Source organism: Lacerta agilis, chromosome Z (genome assembly GCF_009819535.1).
Source record: "Lacerta agilis isolate rLacAgi1 chromosome Z, rLacAgi1.pri, whole genome shotgun sequence".
NCBI classification, from domain to species: domain Eukaryota; kingdom Metazoa; phylum Chordata; class Lepidosauria; order Squamata; family Lacertidae; genus Lacerta; species Lacerta agilis.
Genome location: NC_046331.1, coordinates 3,107,958 through 3,128,960, shown reverse-complemented (window position 1 = coordinate 3,128,960; position 21,003 = coordinate 3,107,958). Strand labels below are relative to the sequence as shown.

Sequence of the window (21,003 nt, the reverse complement as noted above, 5' to 3'; positions counted from 1 at the left end):
CCCAAAAGTGTTTTTCCTGGCTGAAGTGTGCCTTTGAACTCTGATAATGCCTCTTGCTTATCTGGACTTTAGCTAGAGCTCCAGTTACAGGTAGGTAGCCGTGTTGGTCTGCCATAGTCAAAACAAAATAATAATAATAATAATAATAATAATAATAATAATAATAATTATTATTATTTATTTATTTATTTATATTCCGCCCTTCCCAGCCAAAAACCGGGCTCAGGGTGGCTAACACTAATTTAAATCAAAGCAAAAACATAAAAAACAATCAATTTAAAATACAGATTAAAATACAAATTTAAAAATTCAAAATTAAGGTAAAACTGCAATCTCATTTCTAAATAGCCCACCAATAAAAGAATGAAGCATAACTATCAAACAGAAACCAACCCAAAGGCCAGGTGGAACAGCTCCGTCTTGCAGGCCCTGCAGAAAGATGCCAAATCCCACAGGGCCCTGGTCTCTTGTGATAGACTGTTCCACCAAGTCGGTGCCAATACCGAGAAAGCCCTGGCCCTAGTTGAGGCCAACCTAGCATCTTTGTTGCTCGGGACCTCCAAAATATTATTATTTGAGGACCTTAAGGTCCTACACGGGACATACCAGGAGAGGCGGTCCCTTAGGTACGAGGGTCCTAAGCCGCATAGGGCTTTAAAGGTCAAAACCAGCACCTTAAACCTGACCCTGTACTCCACCGGGAGCCAGTGCAGGTGGTAGAGCACTGGATGAATGTGGTCCCACGGCAAAGACCCGGTAAGGAGCCTCGCCGTGGCATTCTGCACCCGCTGGTGTTTTTCACGAAAGCTCATACCAAGAACAAACTTAGTTGGTCTCTAAGGTGATACTGGAAGGAATTTTTTGTTTTGTTTTGTTTTGACTGTGGCTAGAGCGTATGTGTGGAAACTAGCCCACACTACAAAGGAATTTTTTTACATTCATTGCTCCTCCCACTTTCATCTGTGGACCTCCCTACCATGGGTACTTGGCCACCAGAGGGTTGCCCTGAAGGAAATGTGACCGGGCACCCACCTGTTTTAATGTATAGTCACCAACATCCATCACTGGAGGATGTTAATTGCTATGACTGACATATGTATCTTTGCAAGGAAATCTGAGCCCAATCCACAAAACTTGAAACTCATTTTCCATAGTTAATGAATATGCTCCTTCTCAAAAAATAATGGAGGGTGGCTAACATTTCTGAATGGATTTCTCTCTTGAAGGAGGGAAGCAACACTACAAAAACATTAAGTAATGCTTATCCCAAACCCCTTTTAAAAATGCTAATTTATCACAGATTCATTCAGAGTGTCAGCCAGCAGAAAGAGGTTTCACACTAATAAACATTCCCTGTGAGGCTCTTTAATCCCCATTCTATTTGCCTGCCTTTTATCAAGGAAAATGCACATCCATGGGAATTCAACTTTGTTAAATTACAGTATGTTGAGCAATTCTCCAGGCATTTTTCCAAGCCTGTTTATTTATAACATCACTCACGTTTTCGAATTAATTACAAAGCAAATACTTGGGGGAAAATGTTTCTGATGAAAGCTGTAGAATAAATATATGTGAGAACACCAGGATTTATAATGCTAGGAAACTTTTAGCATTCACTGCCTGTTGCTGTAAACGTGTAACAGGAGTCCAAAGAGGAAGTGAAGAGTAATAATCACAAGAGAGATGTTGAACCTTTGTATCATACTAACAATTTGGAAAACATTATTCCTTTTTTTCCAGTGAGGGAAGTGCATACTACAAAAGATACTTTAAGGTAAGCTCTAGACTGTCAGTATTTTGCGGGAGAGATTCGATCACATACCAGAACTTTCGTACGTACTGCAGAAATAAAGTGGATCAAGGTGGTCTCTCACTCTGGCACAACAAATCCACAATATTTTATGGTTTAAAAAGTGATGGGGGATGCACTGAAAAGTGTAGGATGAATTAATAATTGACAGTTATACAGAATAACACGATGCAAGCAAATGAGGCAGAATGCTCATTATTGTATAATCTCCCTGCAAATATGCAATAATGAAGAGTGGAAAACATATAACCTCCACACGTAAGCTTTGTGCAAGCAAATCAGGATGAATGCTCAGTAAACAGCTCATCTATAGAAGCCCTAACTCTTAGGCCAGGGGGCAAGCTGATCTTGTTTTATCACTCCCCATGTTCCTTTAATGCATGTGTGGGAAACCCTTGGCCCACCAGATGTTGCTGAACTACAACACCCATGAGCCCCAGCAAGCATGGGATGTTTTGCAGCTAAAAAAGAATAGATGGGGATGGAACAAGTCAAGAGAACAAGCAAATTCTAGCACAAATTCTTCATTGTTACATAAAAGCACAACAATGTTTTAAGGCAGTGGTGAACTGTTGAAGGCTGGGGCTGGGCACAATAATCTGTTAAATGTCCACTCCCAAGGCTTAGATCAAGGATGGGGAACCTATCACCTTCTAGGTGTTGTTGATGAAGTTAACTTAGACAAAGAGGCTTACAAGCAAGTGCTACACAAACAGTGCTGTGTGGTTTGGGTACTAATTAGGCCTATTAGTGATTGGCCAAGTGATTTTTTGTATAAAGAGAATTTGGATAGTGGGACATGCATGTATTTGCTTTTCTTCAATGGACTCTTCTTACATTCTTGCTCTACCTAATGTTAAGGCTGGCCCTGGGTGCAAACTTGCTTTGCTGGTAACAGAGGCAGGAATATGCTTCCTTTCTGTTCTCTAGTCCTGTGGCAATAAAGTGCTTAATTTCCAGAAAAAGAGAACACACACCCCACATGCACCTTAGTGTGTGTGTTTTTTCTGTTGCTAGGTTGCATGTGAGAGTGTGTCAGGCAACAGAGATGGAATTTCCCAGGTGTCAAAAAAAAAGGTTATTTATCTATGCCACTGCGGAGGCCCATGTTTTGTTAGCCCCAAATGGAAAACAAGTGAGGTCCCAACCAAAGAAGAATGGCAACATAAACTGATGGAATATGCGCAGCTTGCAGATCTAACTTACAGAATAAGAGAACAAGAAGAACATTTGTTTAAAGAAGATTGGAAAATGTTTATTGAATATATGGGGGAATTGTGTACATCTCAAAACATTGGCAGCATTAAGATAAATTCAAGAGTATAAATAAGTTTTGATGGAAGTAATAATGGAATACTGAATGGTTTAGTTTATATAAAATATGCAGGGATTTATAGTATGAAAAACGAACCATGGAAAGAGAAGAAGGGAAGTCACTGATATTTTAAGGTTGTCTAAATGAATATTCTAAATTGTAAAACATAAAATTGTGTGTGTGTGTGTGTGTGTGTGTGTGTCAGGCAACAGGAAAGGATAATTGAGTAATGATTGTCCAATGAGTCTGAGATGAAATACATGGACCAGCAGGTATATCCTTGCTTTTAGGATGTTGACATGATATATCCTACACTGACATTAAATTCAGAACAAAGTTAAGCATTTCATCACATGGCATTGTTGCCAATGGATGGAATTTGCCATGACAAGGATCAGAATGAGACACATTTATGGAGGGCAGATTCAGCAATTGACATTAGCCTTGACATGAGAACACCAGAGGAACCCTGCTGGATCAGGCCAAGGGCCCATCCAGTCCAGCATTCTGTTCTCACAGTGAACAACCAGATGCCAGAATAAGAGGACTGCAACCTGTTTGGTAGGTCAACAGCGCTCTTCCCAGCTACGATTCCCAGCAACTAGCATACAGAGGCAGAACAAAGCCATCGTGGCTAGCAGCCATTGAATGCCCTAGTTCAGGTGGGACCTGCCACAAAACTTAGTGTGAAGAGCTCCTTGTTGCTGTTCCAGCCAGCCATGTTATGTATTGAAGTTCTCACCCTAGGCCACTAGGGGTGTGTGTATATATAGTTCATTCTGCTGCAGTTTTCACTCAGGTCCGCACATGCAAATGAGGGATTGAAAGTGACTTTCAGGGATTAGGTAACTACAGAAAGTTGTTACTGTTGCTTGTAGCTGAGTTCTATATAAGCAGGCTGCTGAGCCCTTCAGTCCAGTTCTGTTCCAGTCTGAGAATAAACAGAGCTGCTTGGAGAATCACTGTGTCGTCTGTTATGTCCACCCACTATCTAATAAGCCATATACTGTACCCTTCTGCATGATACTCCATTCCAGCTCCTACCAGGCTTTCATATTTTTTTACAACCAACAAGCTTGTGCTGGTCATTCTCCCCTCTGGGTCTGACCCCACCCCATAGGACTGGTGTGGGGTGGTGGTGGAGGAGAGATAGCCTTGAGAGCCTCTGTGGTGTAGTGGTTAAAGTGCTGGATTAGGACCTGGTAGGCCCAAGAACTCACTGGCTAGCCTTGGACCAGTCAGTGTCTCTCAGCCTAAGTTCTACCTCATAGGGCTGTTGTGAGGATAAAATGGAGAGGAAGACAACCATGTGCATATGCTATCTTGAGCTCCTTTGGAGGAAAAAGTGGGAAATAAATTCAGTAAATAAAATGCTTAAATTCATCTCTGGAAGAGAGATGTTCATTACAAAAATAAATATTTATATGTGTTTTTATACTGTGTTGGTCGGATGAAGGGTGGTGTATAAATTTAATAAATAATAATTATCAAAGTAAGGCCCTTTCTTGAGAAACGGTCAACCTACTCCTTTTTCTCTCCCTCTTCAATCCATTTCCTCATCCCCCTCATCCCCTTACGCCTCGTTTTCCCGCCATTTCCATAAAACTCTGAGGTATTGGGGGGGAGGGGAAGAGGAGGCGGATCCTTCCATTTGAGCGAAGGCACGCCTTCTCCAATCGCTTCGCCGCTGAAGTCATCCACACGCCCAATTGGAAACCGGAATTCTTTCTGCCCCTTCGTTTCTTCTTCTTCTTCGTTCCGTTGGGGCGTGGCGAGGGGGGGGGGAGGAGAAAAACACTGCCCAATCCTCTGAGAGCGGCCGCACTTCTTCCTCTCCCCCCCCCCACGCACTCGCGCCCAATTTATGGACGGAGACGGAGCGCGAGCGAGCGAACGCCTCGACTGCACAAGCGCAGGCGGTGCCTACTCCCGCCCCTCCATCCCCTTCCGCCTCCTCGCGTTACGCTGTCGGCGCAGCGGGCGCATTCGGCGTAGCGGTGCCAGCGCCGAGGAGGAGGGAGGTGAGAGCGAGTCGAGCTCGGGTTGGGGGGGGGTTAGGGGTGGCGGTGTGAGGTAAAAGCGGGGGGAGGTCCTTGCGCGGGGGTCCTCTTTCTCCCCACGGAGGAGATAGTGGGGGAGTGTGTGGGATCAATCTGTCTTTTGGAGTGGGGGAGGGCCTTTAAAAAATTGGAGGCTGCGAGGGGAAAGCTTTCTCTTTGGGGGGGGGGCGTTAGCGTTATTTTAAGAGGGGCCTGAGTGGGAGGAGAGCGAGAGCCATGGGGTGAGGTTGAGGGTCAGTCGGGGTGCGGAGGGGGGGGGGTTAGGAGGAAAGTGAAGGGCGAAGGGCTCCTCACGGCTCTTGTTGTGTGGGGAGAGTTTGTATGGGGCGAGCGGAGGGGGTGGGAGAGTTTTAAGACCAGCTTTTATTTCTTCGCTTCTTCCGCCCCCTCTTGTATGGGGCAAGGAAGAGGGGTTTTCATTTCCCCGTCGGGTGGCTCGTGCGTCTGAATCGTTTGAAACACATTCATACTTTATGCAAAGCTGTAAACATTTCCCAGTAATCATTGGAAATGTACGGTAGTTCATGGTTGCTGGTTGTAGCTCTGTGAGGGGTAAACTACGCTTGTTGTTGCTGTTATTATTATTATTAGGTATGGGGAGAATGTGCTATAAATGTATGTTGTGTATGCAGCCTAAGTTTGAAAGAGTGTAAAGCTGTATACATCTAAAGCACACACATGTGAACACCCAAATAACCCTGGGAACTAAAGTTTATGTGTGCTGGGAATTGAAGCACTGTGAGGGGCAAACTACAGTTCTCATCATTCTTTTTTAGGTGTGGGAGAGGGAGAGAATGTGCTTTAAAACATGCTGGGTGCACAGCCTAAGTCTGAAAGTGTGTAAAGCTGTATACATTCAAAGCACTTGGCACCACACAAATAATCCTGGGAAGTGTAGTTTAAGGATGCTGGGAATTGTAGCTTTGTGAGGGCTAAATTACAATTCTCAAGATTTTTTTATTTTGGCGGTGGTGGTTGAGAATGTGCTTTAAATGTATGCTGTGTATGCAGTCTAATTTGTGGGTTGGATCAGGCTTGATCATGCTTAGAGCCAGACTGCACTGAAATCACTGGGGCTTAGGTTAGACTAACATAGGCGCTGTTGATTTCAGGGGGTTTAGTCTCAGTGGGGTGAAGTCTGGATCCAACGTTGTTTTTGTAGAATGTAGATACAAACACATATACCTGTGTAGTTTTATCTAAATTATACACACTTTTTATGCGTGGATGTGTGTATAGCACATATGCACCTACATGTACAGGTACGTGTGTGAATTTATACAATACACCCATACATATATATATATCTTGTGTGTGCAGGTAAGATACATATGTAGTGGTGTCCACAAATGTGTATTGTGTTCTTGGCTGAACAAATTTTCCTGTGTAAATGTACCCTTGCTTTAAGATCCACAGGTAAGACTCTAAACTCTGCCACCGTTAACTGAAATCAAATATGTAGCACCGTGAGAGAGGGCCTTCATAGTACAGGCACCCTGTTTATGGAATTCTCTCCCTTCTCAGATATGTCTAGTGCTTCAGCAATAAAAAGTGTGTAAAAATATATTAATTAATTACATATTGTACATGTATATAGCTCCGTGTACCTTCTTGTTGTTTAGTCGTTTAGTCGTATCCGACTCTTCGTGACCCCATGCACCCCATGTGTAGATAGTAAAAGTTGACTTAAAAATGGTTTGCTATATAGACTGTGTGTCCACTAAATTATGTCTCCTGCCCCATCAGAATGACCCCAGATCCCCTATGTCAGGTCTGATACTGGAGATTTGGCAACTCTACAGTTGGGGTAGAAGCTGAGGAGGACCTGATATAGGAGGGGTGGGAGTGATAGGGAGGTGACTCCTGTTGCAAATGGTTAGCCCTTTTGTTTTACAAGCTGGTGGGGAGGTGAAGTTTGTGATGATTAAATTGGCTTTTGGCAGGCTCATTGTCTCATTACTGTCTCATTACATTTTAACTCTAATCTGAGTTGCTTTTGAAGCTGACTGTGCCCACAGCCAGTTATCTGTTTTGTCTTATCCAAAGAGTTAATGAGCTAAACAAACCCTGCGCCTTATACCCCTGTGTACCTACACACACAAACATTATAGCTATGATCTAGCCAAAATGGCACACTTTTAATAGTTAATGTTGAAAGTAGTGGAGCTCTAAAGCACTTGCTTTTGAATGAATTGCACTTTAAAATTTACTCTTGTAAGTTGTGTTGGTCTTTAAGGTGCTACAGGACTCCTGTGCCGACTCCTAAGCTGTGCATGTTTGGAAATAAATCTCCCTGTGTCCAAGTGACCTTCCTCCTTAGCATGTTTAGAATTGCTGGTATGTAAAAATGCTGCAATCCTATGCAAACCTACCTAGGAGCAAGGCTGTTGAACACTCTGGGGCTTACTTTGAAATAGACTTGGCTTGGATTTAGGGCTAGGCAATATCTGGTTTTTAACATTGTAATATATCACCAGCTAAACATTGGAATATACTGATATATCACAATGTCTGAAATAAGGATGGAGCTATGTAGAACAGGCTTCCTCAAACTCTGCCCTCCAGATGTTTTGAGACTACAATTCCCATCACCCCTGACCACTGGTCCTGCTAGCTAGGGATGATGGGAGCTGTAGGCAAAAAACATCTGGAGGGCCGAGTTTGAGGAAGCCTGATGTAGAGGCATTAGCTGGTTTCATGGTTTTTCTTCCATCGTGATTTTTGCCAGTGCCTGCTCTTGTGATTCACTGCCCCCTGCATGAGGCAGGGGAAAGCTGAGCCGGCAGAGTTAACAGGGGCTGCAGGAATCAAGAGAAGCATTGGCTGCCTTCACAGTTTTTCCTACATTATGAGTTTTGCATAACACACACACACACAGAGTCATAATTTGTGATATATTTCCAGGTCAAAAACAATGCAACTGATACCACAATATGGACTTCAAACCAGTTTTGGATGATATATCGATATATAAGCCAGCCCTACTTGGATTGCACTACAACAGAACTGCTACTCCAGAACATGTCTAAGAATATAGTTGTATCTTGGAAGTTGAACAGAATCCATTCTTGAATACCATTTGACTTCCAAAATGTTTGAAAATCAAATCACGGGTTCTGATTGGCTGCAGGAAGCTCCTGCAGCCCATCAGAAGCCACGGAAGCCCCGTCAGATGTTCAGGTTCCAAAAGAACCTTCACAAACCGGAACAATCACTTCCGGGTTTGCGGCGTTCAGAAGCCAAAACATCTGAATTACAGGGCGTTCTACAATAAAGGTAAAGGGACCCCTGACCATTAGGTCCAGTCGCGAATGACTCTGGGGTTGCGGTGCTCATCTTGCTTTACTGGCTGAGGGAGCTGGCATACAGCTTCCGGGTCATGTGGCCAGCATGACTAAGCCGCTTCTAGCGAACCAGAACTGTGCATGGAAATGCCGTTTACCTTCCCGCCGGAGCGGTACCTATTTATCTACTTGCACTTTGATGTGCTTTTCAACTGCTAGATTGTCAGGAGCAGGGACTGAGCAACGGGAGCTCACCCCGTCGCGGGGATTTGAACCGCCAACTTTCTGATCAGCAAGCCCTAGGCCCTGTGGTTTAACCCACAGCGTGCTCTGTGTCCCTCACAACAAAGGTACAATTGTACATATATTTGAGGATTTGATTGCCTGTAAGAGGTTGATTCTGTAGTTTCATAGGTTTAGTTTCCTCTCCAGGGTCTCAGAAGCAAATAGTTATAACGAGGATAAGCTGATTTTAATCTGGTATGGCCTCCTTTTTTCTTTATAAGAATCAGCACGGTCCGCCAATGTGTTCTAAATTTACAGAGCAAGGGTTGAATAATCTTTAAAGCCTAACTACACTATTTCCAGTGATCCTCACTAGGTGCATAGAAATGTAATGAGAACATACCTGGATCAGGCCAAAGTCCACACAGGGAAACATTATTTGCAGAAATCACACCAAACCACCAGAAGCTACATGGTCCACTGGAAATTGGCATGTGGTTCGCCAGTAGATGCTGGTGTATCTTTCACTTGTTTGGGGGTAAGATTATGGGGGGTGGGAAACAGGACACCCACAACTATTTTTTACCTCATCTGTCCTGAGGACTGTATAGCTTTTTCCCTTGTTCAGAATAAATAATGGGTCGTGTGAATTAAGCACAATGTGCACTGAAAGGGACATAAAAATATTTGTAGATTGTAAAAGTTGATTTGAAAATGGTTTCTTATATAGACTGTTCAGACCATGAACTCCAAAGAGTTCATGGGCTGAACAAACCTTGAGCCTTATATCCCTGGTGTAAAGGCAGGTCTAAGGCCTAGGAAAAGCAAGCCTCATGACCATGTTTTGTAAAACCTTGGTCACATTACTTGACATGTTTTTTGCTTCCTCCTTGTTGTGGAGAAGCTGGCTGAGAGGCGAGGTGTGGTGGATGGAAAGTGCCTATCCTTGATATGCCACAGTCTGATATCTAGCAGCGATCTGTGAACTACTTATTTCTGTTTTGGTCATCCTTTTCACCGGAAGACTGTGTGTGTTTGTGTGTGTGAGAGAGAAAGAGAGAGAGAGAATGCATGCATACATGAAAATGTGCCCATGAGCATCCATCCTTTTCTGAGACTGCTTGCTGAAGATAATCTGAAGATCTAATCCTCTATGTATACAGTACAGAAAAATAAAAACTATTCAAGCAGGTTGTAGAAGCATTTGCCATGTAAAGTAAAGGATAGTGTTTTGGTGGTGATGAAGGTATCTTGAATTTATTTGTAGATGGATATGGGATACGACTTAAATATTCATTTATTTACAGTTAGGATGGGGGGGTAGAGGGAGAAACTGACACTAGCAGATACTAAGCTGAGACTAACCCCTTCTCTCCCTTCTGTAGGCTTGCAAAAAACCTGTGGGAGCCACAACATATGCTGCTGATGCAGTTGTCCACGTGAAGCTTTTGCACAAGGGGAGGAGACTGGAACTGTGAAGTGTTGACACTGCTGTGCACCAGCTCAGAAAGAAACTAGCAGTACTTTCAAGAGGAGCCCTGAAAGAAGCCAAGCACCACAATCTCTAATCAAGGGAGCTCCTGCTGGTCCGGAGCTTAGATTTCCCCCACTACCCTTGGAGATGAACCAGAGACTTCACTTGCCCTCCTCCTTACCTGAAGTCTGTACCAGCGATGATACTATAGCCAGATCAGACCACCAAAGAGAGAAGAGGATTTTTCATTTAAAGCTAGGGTGCCATTGCATTTGAACTGAGATTTCTGTGCTCTATTTTTATAAACTGGATTGACTGGGGATTTATTTCTTATGTTGTGGTTTCACCTTTTTTGAAACATCTTTATTGTTTATATTTGGAGCTGCTGCACTCTATAGATATTTTTGCTCTTTTTCTTTTTTCTTGAAAAATTGGGAGTTTCTAGACTTTGTGGTTTTTGGCCTTGTTTGAATTTGCCCATGGCTTTCTTGATGAAGAAGAAGAAGTTCAAATTTCAAACCAGTTTCACTTTAGAGGAGCTGACTGCTGTTCCTTTTGTGAATGGGGTTCTGTTCTGCAAAATTAGGCTTCTTGATGGAGGAGATTTTGCCACTTTGTCTTCCAGGTAGGAAGTACTTCATTTAACAGCCCTCCCTGTTTGTTATTTGTTGTACTGAGCAATTATGTTTCACTAGGGCTATTTCCCCATGTCTAGTACCCCCCCTTATGCTTTGTGTGTGCATGGTGGGTGGGGAGAGAGGAAATGAAGTTCTGTGGACACTGATGGCCTGCTGTGTGAGGTTCTTCAGGACATTTGGTACATATTTTTCAAACTAAAGCATTTGTGATCCGAAAAACTTTTCATTTCCCCACCCTAGTAGTGCAAATAGTGACGAGTATGTGTATTGATACTCAATAAGGAACTTGAGATTTGGGAAAGATACCGTCCGTTCTGCATATCCTTCCTCTTTGCTCCCTTGTTGAGCTTATTCTAGGTTGCAAAGTATGTGATATTTGAGAATCTGTTTGCAAAAATCACAGCTTTAGATGCTGTGTTGTTCTCTTTTCTTGTTGTTTTACAATCATTAATAGACCAAAATGCTGTATCATGAATCTAAACTAATACAGTTACAGGTAGGTAGTCATGTTGGTCTGCCATAGTCGAAACAAAATTTAAAAAAAAAATCCTTCCAGTAGCACCTTAAAGACCAACTAAGTTTGAACAAACGTAGTTGGTCTTTAAGGTGCTACTGGAAGGAATTTTTTTTATTTTGTTTCTAAACTAATACAGTTCTGGTTCCATGGAGGGAGTCCCTTTTTAAAAACCATTGAATTTGTAGGATTATTTTCTCTCTTCTCTAAAAGGCGACTGCCCTGTCTTTCAGTAACTACTAATCAAATGTTGCTTTTGTTGTTGGCTGTGTGCAGATTGATTATTGCCTAGCATTGTGCCAAAACAAATTCCAAAAACAATCCTGGACTTGCTCGTGTACTGCCTTGTTCCATAACTCATGGCAGGAGATTTTAGAAGCTCTTCTTGTACTTGTACAAAAGCACGTAAGTCTCTAGGAAGGGACAAAAATTGATTTTTGTGTGGCTTTCTTTTAAAAAAGCAGCACGAAGCCAAAGTTTTTTTTTGTCTCTTCATATATTATTATTATTATTTATTTGTACCCCACCAAACTGGCTGGGTTTCCCTAGCCACTCTGGGCAGCTTCCAGCAAAATATTAAAATACAATAATTCATCAAATATTAAAAGCTTCCCTAAACAGGGCTGCCTTCAAATGTCTTCTAAAAGTCAAAACAAAATAAAAAATAAAAAAAATCCTTCCAGTAGCACCTTAGAGACCAACTAGGTTTGTTCTTGGTATGAGCTTTCATGTGCATGCACACTTCTTCAGACACCAGGTATCTGACCTGGGTTGTTATGAGTAAGAGAAACCTGGTGGACAAGCAGCGGCAAGGAAGGCCCATCTGCTTCATCCAACCAAGTCTCTGTTACACATGCCAGGTCAAGTCCTCCATCCACGATCAAGTCATGGGTGGCAGTGGTCTTATGAATCATTGACCTGGCATTGTACAGCAGCACCTTCAGGTCATGTGGGTCTCCCTTGCTGATTCCAGTATCCATCCGGTCAAGACCAGATAGTCCTCAAACTGCGACTAAATCTGCTTCCTCGGTAATGACATGGTCTGGTCTTAGTGTAACTCTTCCTCCCCCCCCCCCCCGTGATCACCGAGATCAGGTGTCCCAGTGCATCCCCCCCATGGAACCTGCCCCAGCCATTCTGTTGGCTGGCGCCCACTCCCAGGCAGCCCTGACCCCACCCCTTAAAAACAAAATACAATCTATGCAATAAAGCAATAAAAGAAACTAAAAATAATAAAAAGTTACAATCTTACTAAAATTAAACAAATCCCTAACCCCAACTAAACATTTATCCCACCCCAGCGCTAAAAAAGAATTTAAAAGGCTAAAAGAATAATTTAAAAACATCTTTAAAAAGAACCATCTCTGCTGTTCAGAGGCCTGTCAGGCCCCGCCCTGGGCCAGGTGGAAAGAGGTATGAACAGGGCCTTCAAGCACTTAGCAGGGGATTCCTCCTGGACTGCAGCAGCAATGGCAGCAGTCCTTATGAGGCTTATCACGCCCCACCCTGGGCCAAGTGGAAAGAGGCATGAACAGGGCCCTCAGGCACTCAGCAGAGGAGTCCATATAGGCATTCAAGGAGATGAGCAAACTTAACTACTAAAGTGTTTTCCCTTTGCTTATTCTTTTTGGAAGATGCTCCACCCTCTTGTACTGTGCAGAGGCCAGATTTGTTTCCCTCCAAATCTAGAAGCCCTTTAGTTTAAGGGTTGAGTTCTTCATAAGTACTGCCTGACCACCACCACCACCCCTTTGAGAGCCGCCTTTCTCCCACTTTAGTTTTATGCCTATTGTTTTGGGTAAAAGAGGCTTATCTCTGGAATTTGAAGTGTGTGAAAGATTGGGAAGAGGAAGGAATTACAGTAATTCCCCCTCTCCCCAACAAAATAAGAATCTAGGTAATTTGCTTGCAAGTAATGCTTAGTATTCCTCCTTGTTGACCTTGGATGCAGCGATGTAGTTCTGGTGTTTGTCTGTTTCAGTGCTGCTGCTGCTGCTGCTAAACACGGGTCTCCCCCCCCCCCCCGCTGAATTTCAGCAGTCCTCTCAGCATGTGAATGTTGCAGATCACAGATGTGTTCCAGCAGAGAAACTGCCTCTAATTTAATCCAGATGCATGCATTTTTCTCTTTACCAGCGTGGTTACTCATAAACCAGTAAAGTGGAAAACTGGCAATAGGGTATGCAGTCTGATCACCCATCCACCCATGGGCAACCTGTCCTAAATGAGAAAGTGTGTGGAAACTTGTTTCCTTTCCACTAAGCTTCACAGTTTGATGTCTTGTCCACTGGACTCTGCAACCTCTATAAGAGCTCAAGTGGGCTTTGCACATCATCTTCAGGGAGCTGGCATGGAAACATTTCACAATGTCCTTTATGTCCTCTCATGATGGGTTATACAAAGAACAAGGGTTAAGGGTGTATCCCCTTCCCCCACCCTTCTCTCTCTTCTGTGTGAGTGTAGGATAGAGATGGTTGGTCACACAAAAGCAGGTGGCTAGTGGAAAGGGGTTATGGGGGGGGGGGTTGAAGAGTGTGTGAGATCCACATTCCGCTCCCTAAGCTCTGGTTCTAGTTGTGCATTGAAACTGGCCTTAATTTTTGCAGCCTCCCCTACATCTTAGGGGGATGCTCAGAGTATAGAAGATCATGATCAGGTTTGACAACTGTTGCAGTAACATGTAAACTTTTAAAACTCATCCTATGTGTTACAACTTTCCAACTTTATATTCAAAGCAACTCTCTGGAGGACGTATTTGTTCTCATTTTATATACTGTTCACATAATCTGCCAGCAGAGTTGCTGTGGTGTGCCTTTCTGCTTAGGTGCCCAATTCCTAGCACTGACTCCTTTTTAGAAAGTCAATGGTAACATACTCTAGTCATCAGGACCAGATGTAGGTTTGAAGGTGCTTGGCAAAGTGCTATCTGTTGCGGTGGCAATAGCATACAGTAGCATAGTCATGTTTGACTGGACTTAACCATCCAGGGATCCTTTACCTTTACAGTAGCATTGTAATCTGTGACTATCTGTGAACCATACACTATATTAACCTATACTGTATTACCCTGGCATAGTGTGGTTCTTAGGCATTGTGGGTAATTTAAATGATGGCCAGCTCAGAGACCCAGTTGCCTGTATGGGGAGCCCAAAGCTGGAATCAGTGCTTTGCTCTGTTGAGCTGCTTGGGCTTCCACATGTGCCTGTGAATGCTGGGTCCTAAAGCCTGTGTTTATAGCTGCAGCAGCATAAGCGGCTTGAGTCACTTTAAGACTAGTGCATGTGGATTTCCCTCATTCTCTCACTAGCAGACCCTGAAAGCAAATCCAAATTTGGGATATTTGTAATAAGTTCTTGTTGCTTGTTTGCTGTTACTGTTTTTGTTTATATGCCACCATTCCATATACAGTGGTACCTCGGGTTAAGAACTTAATTCATTCCGGAGGTCCATTCTTAACCTGAAACTGGTCTTAATCTGAAGCACCACTTTAGCTAATGGGACCTCCTGCTGCCACTGTGCCACCAGAGCACAGTTTCTGTTCTTATCCTGAAGCAAAGTTCTTAACCTGAAGCATTATTTCTGGGTTAGCGGAGTATGTAACCTGAAGCGTATGTAACCTGAGGTACCACTGTATACTCAAGGTGATTTACATAAAATTGACAAAAACATTACAATACAATCCACTCCCCAAATTAGCCTATACTTTTTTCCCAGCAGCTAAAGCATAAATTCATGATAAGGCAACACACAAATATCAAAATATTAGATCAGTAAATCCTTAAAAACAATTCATTAAGCATATAATACATCATGAATAAATTTACTAGATCAGAACAATGTTTCAAAAATGACAACAAAATAATAAAAATCTTCCAACTGTTCAAGGAATACCAATCCTAGCTTGTTTGGAACACATTGATGTTTCCCAGCTTGGATTTTATAGGAAATAGTGTCATAGGCTGGACTGAAAGTTTCCAGCTTGGGATTTTAATTAACCTTGACCAAGCGCCACAAAAGTGAAAAGCTGTTTCCTCAACTCCCTGTAACCTATTGCCACAGAGATAGTCTTACAACAGTTTGGAATCAGCCTTGATGTGCAACATACTATAGAACATGAGGTTCCTCTGAGCAGAATGTGAATTACTCTTCCTCCAAAATGTCACCATTGAAATGCTGCAGTTTGTATCCGCCAAAAGCACTATAGAAGATGTTAGGTTGCTTACAAATACTGAGCCAGCACCTCTGCTTTCAAAGTGCAACTATGAGAATTACTATGCCAACTGTTATAGAATGTTTCAAGAAAGACCGCAGAAAGATACAGATAAACATACGGAAGTTTCATCAAGGAAACTGAAGTATTTATTGCACATCCCATCCCAGCCTTACTAAATTAGGAAGTCAGTTTTACACTAAAATAGTTTCCCCCATCACATCCAGTATCAGAAGTAGTAACAGTTTAACATTGAGAAGTAACTTGCACAGAAGGTTGTACCAATCACACATGTGACTGTGCACACAGTCCTTCCTCCCCTGTCTACCTCCCCACAAACACAATGAAAGGAGAGAAATCTAGCAGTATAAACAAGACAATAGCTATGGACTGTTTCCAGTGGAATGTTGAAAACCAGTTTGGCAGGGAGGAGGTCCAGATGGCACTAGCTTCTGAGAGAACACGTTTCAGTTAAGAGTGGGAAGTGGGGGAAACTATGTGAAAGGGAGGAGCAGAGCAGGCAGCATAAATGTGTCCTAGAAACAGTGTTCCTTCTGTAGATATGGGTTACATTTTCTTCTCAGTGTATCTCATTTTCATCATGATGTTTATCTCTCCAGGCTGTGGTTTTTGCACCTGCTCATCTGATCAAACGGAAACCACTGCAAATGGTTGTTTGTTCCCTTAAGCAAAGCTTTCTACCCTGTGGGCTTTAAGAAGAGGTGCTGCTCCTTTTGTGAAAGGGGTGATTAAAAAAACTTCTGTCCTGTTAAGGTCTGCATCTTTTATGTATGGATAGGCCCTACAGGTTCTGTCTTCCTACTTTCTCTGTTTTGTTTTGTAAAAGTCATAGTGTGATGAAAGACAGTTTGCTTCACTGGGTGGTGGTAGAAACCAGCATTGAGAGCTAAGATTCTGATGTGATCCTTTTTCTGATAACATATTGAAATAATGCTGAAATCCTGTGCAAACTCAAAACTGTTGTATCTTGTCGGACTTCCGGCGAGGTCGCCATCACGGGCGGTCGTGAGTTGTACAGGTCGCCATCACGGGCGGTCGTGGGTTGTAACTGTTGTATCTTGTCTATTGCATTGGACTCCCAGTGGCTTCCCATTCCATCATACTTCATTAGCTTCAGCAGTGCTGCAGGCCTGCAGCAACAGATACACCTAGCCTAGACCATTCACTAGGTCCATCCTATAGACATTTACATGGTAGTACAGTGGTACCTCTGGTTAAGTACTTAATTCGTTCCGGAAGTCCGTTCTTAACCTGAAACTGTTCTTAACCTGGAGCACCACTTTAGCTAATGGGGCCTCCCGCTGCCGCTGCACCACCAGAACATGATTTCTAATCTTATCCTGAAGCAAAGTTCTTAACCTGAAGCGTTATTTCTGGGTTAGCGGAGTCTGTAACCTGAAGCGTATGTAACCTGAAGCGTATGGCACCTTCAATACATATTTTAGGTGCCAGGTGAAAACATTCCTCTTTTCTCAGGCCTTTGGCTAATTAAACAATCTATGGGCTTTTAACGGGGGGGGGGTGTTTTGTTTGTTATTATGTCACATATTTTTGTGTGTCTACTGTAAACTTCTCTGTGAACCTCAGAGGAAGGGGAGTATATAAATTTATTTATTTATAAAATTTATAATACTGAACCCTACTGAAAATTTATGCTTTGCATCTGTGCATCATTTTGAGTTCCATTGTAGCAAGGCAGTATATAAATGCAATAATATTGAAAAAAATAATCCTTCTCCATAGCTCCTGTTGTTTAAAATTAATATTGTTACATTATGAGGGAGAGTGGGAATAGAAAGAAGTGTCTTTGCTCATAACCACTTGTGGCACTAAGGAGAGGCCTTCCTCTTTTTAAATTAACTATTTCCCCAATCCTCTTCAGTGTTGCTCTTAAAAAAAGCTCAGACTAATTTATACCTGTTGGCTGGGATCTCGGAACATGTTTTCCCTTGTATAACAAGCAGTCAAATTCTTATATTCCTGAGCCTTTGAAACAAAACTTGAATAAATCAGCTAAGTGCTAAATGCCTTGATTTTACCAGCCTTGATTGTCAGTGGTGAAGTAATGTTAACAGGCATTGCTTTAAAAAGAAAAGAAAATATTATTATCCTGATTTGAATCTCTTGAGCAACCCACCACTTCTTTTCTGTACTCAAAATCTCCAGTGCAGATTAGAATTCCCACTTTACTCCTGCACATAAATTGAAAGGGAAGGGAAATCGCCACTTCTAATTTTGAGCCATTCCATTTAAGTGTGTGTTAATCAGTTTTGCAAGGACACCAGTCCAGGTTAACTAGCTTGCCTACTTAGAATTTACCTCTTATCAAACATTTGTGGCCTAAGGCAGGGGTCAGCAAACTTTTTCAGCAGGGGACTGGTCCACTGTCCCTCAGACCTTGTGGGGGGCCAGACTGTGTTGCCATGATTATGACCCGCATTTTTGGCAAAAACCCTTATTGGAACCAACCCCAACGTTGCCCAAATGTGATGGGGGGGGGGTTCCCCTCATAGACCCACGCTGCTTCCTTTGCGTTTTACGCGTTGACAGTTATTTCTCTCGTAAGGCGGGGCGGGGTGTGGGCGGCTGAGGTAAGTGTGCCATTCCTGTCACTGTCAGCCCTGGAGAGTGTGTGCATGTGTGGGTGAAGGGAAAAGCCACTGGTGACGCTAAGTCAGGCCGGCAATGTTCAAGCAAAAACGTTCCTTTCCCCACGTGAGGGAAGATGGCTGCAGTGTTCCAGATATATCCAGGAAATTCTGGATATATGGCAACCCTATCTTGCTTGCCTCAGGTGGGAGTTTGCTTTTGAACCACTCACTTGACTGTCTTAACAATAAACCTTTGCCAACCTGTTGCTCCAGCTGGCTGGGGCTGATGGGAGTTAGTAGTCGAACAGCGTCTGGTGGGTACCAAGTTGGTGAAGTCTGCCTTAAAGGTTAACAGATCTCTTATGGCATAAGCTTTTGTGGGCCATCTTGAGTGAATGCCTGTGGAGTAGTAATCAGTTCGAAGGGATGGTAGGTAGCAGATCCAGTATAAGTGAGTGAGGGCTCCAGAAAGAAAAAAAGAGACGGGAGAGAAGAAAAGTCAGAAACCTAGAAGCAAAAGGAGTGTGAAGAAGGTTGGCATGGAAAGGAGGTCAAAGAGGAGTATGCAGCAGGAAAGAGGAGAGGGAGGGATGAGGAAGAGCAATGGGAAGGTCAGATTACCCTCATGTATACTGGGAATCTAAGGACAGAGAAGTAGAAGGGAAGAACTAGAAAGATCATTAACATCTGAAGCTGTAGAATAAGAGAGGTTTCTTGCAAACTCTCACAGAAAAAGTTGGAGTGCACAGAATAACTGCTTTCTATCTTCCCTTCATATGCCAGTATGCTGCCATCCTGCCATCAGGAATTTGATCTGGAGTGTGTGGGCTGGAGCTGTATCCCACCCACCCATACTCAAGATACCAGAAATCTCCCCCTACTGCTGCCACCTGGCCTTAGCAGCTTTTAAAATGGTGTATGGGAAAGGAAGCAAACCTGCCATTGCATCTTATCATCATCACCACCACCTCCCTCCATCCCAGAATGGTTGTGTACAGCTGGGTGTGAACAGTTGCTTTTTGTGCCTCCACTGTCAGCAGGATGATTATTCTTCTGACAAACTTTAAAAGTGCTTGGCTAACAACATGCAATTGCTAGCCATTGATCCGCAGTCAACTGCTGTTGCCTTGGGTTTCTGGTTTACTGCAAATAATTTTACAAAGCTAGACTTCCATCCACTTCTTAAGCAAAATGTTAACTTCCCTCTGCAAGTGAGCATGTATCATATGCCTGCTGGACTCCTCCTAATGGTTGAACATCTTTTTGCTTGGTACTATTAGTCCCTGAGTTCTAAATCCTTCATCTTAGGGTTGGGAGTGCCAGTCTGATGTAGAATGACATATTCTCCTTGGACTCTGCTCCTGTTCCTGCAAGCTTGCTATTTGCCCATCTGTGTGTCGCAGGCATATCACTGTGCCGGCATTCTGAGCTAATCTCGATGTGGTACCATTCAGCTGGGCCCTGAATCTCATGTACTGGCTGGGTTTGAAAGACTGTTCTCGTTAGATAAAACAGTTGTGCTTATGTTCACAAAATAAATAATCCAGTTTTTGTGAGTGAGGGAATGGTTCTGTCATGGAGTTGGAGGAAATGAAATCTTTTTGTAGTGATTGTTTCTCTTTCTCCATGCCTTCTCATGACCCATGCTCCTCCATCAGATTGTGCTCAGAAAAATATGTACAGTTATGACTCATATTTTCAGAAGGTTATTTCAGTTCATTAAACTCTTGAAACAGGAGAACTGGAGGATAAAGAATAAAGTTTAAGTGAGGCAGTAGTACTTCTCAGTGGATTTCAGCACCCTTGCAAAGTAATCAATAAAATGGCAAGTGACAATGAAATGGCATAAATGACAATGGAAATAAATTACCGGGTAATAATGCTTTTGTTCCTCAACAACTGGTATTCAGAAGCATCCTGTCTCCCAACAGTGGAGGCAGAACATGGTCATTGTGACCGTATGCCATAGAGACCCTTACCCTTTACAGTGGTACCTTAATTCGTTCTGGAGGTCCGTTCTTAACCTGAAACTGTTCTTAACCTGAGGTACCACTTTAGCTAATGGGGCCTCCCGCGCCACCGCCACACGATTTCTGTTCTCATCCTGAAGCAAAGTTCTTAACCCAAGGTACTATTTCTGGGTTAGCGGAGTCTGTAACCTGAAGCGTCTGTAACCCAAGGTACCACTGTATCCATTTGTCTAATCCTCTTTTAAGAACATAAGAAGAGCCTGCTGGATCAGCCCAATGACCCATCTAGTCTTAACATCCTGTTCTCACAGTGGCCAACCAGATCCCTGTGGGAAACCCACAAGCAGGATTTGGGCATAAGAGCACTCTCCCCTCCTGCAGTTTCCAGCAACTGGTGTTTAGAAGCATTGCTGCCTCCAACCATGAAGGCAGAGCACAGCCATCATGGCTTGTACCTCCTGATCGCTTTATTCTATGTGGAGTTTTCTAATCCATTTTAAAAGCCATCATTGTCTCCTGTGGCAGTGAGTTCCACAGTTTAACTATGTTCTGTGTGAGGAGGTACTTTCTTTTATCTGTTCAGAATCTTCCAGCATTCAGCTTCATTGGAGGCCCATGAGTTCTGGTCTTATGAGTGAGGGTGGAAAAATCTTTTCTATCCATTTTCTCTATGCCTTGCATGATTCTATGAACTTCTGTCATGTCACCTCTTACTTGGCGTCTCTCTAAACTAAAAAGCTCCAAATGCTGTAACCTTTCTTCATAGGAGAGTCACTCCATCCCCTTTATCATTTTACAGTAGTTGCCATTTTCTGAACCTTCTCCAACTCTACAATATATTTTTTGAGAACTGTACACAGAACTCCAAATGCAATTACATCATAGATTTGT

General features: G+C 43.0%; 1 protein-coding gene across 6 annotated transcripts in view; it reads left to right on the top strand.

Moving 5' to 3' along the window:
- The first annotated feature begins 5,016 nt into the window (after positions 1-5,016).
- FAM102A (family with sequence similarity 102 member A) overlaps positions 5,017-21,003 on the top strand; it is a 51,294-nt gene continuing 35,307 nt past the window's right edge. For 2 of the 6 annotated variants that reach the window (XM_033137069.1, XM_033137063.1), the window contains exons 1-2: positions 5,017-5,146; positions 10,080-10,793. In XM_033137069.1, the coding sequence (XP_032992960.1) occupies positions 10,648-10,793 (146 nt within the window). In that variant the 5' untranslated portion in view covers positions 5,017-5,146; positions 10,080-10,647. Of the gene's footprint in view, positions 5,147-5,760; positions 5,777-10,079; positions 10,794-21,003 lie in introns of those variants that run through there. The other 4 variants (XM_033137065.1, XM_033137067.1, XM_033137068.1 and 1 more) reach the window with 3 other exon arrangements.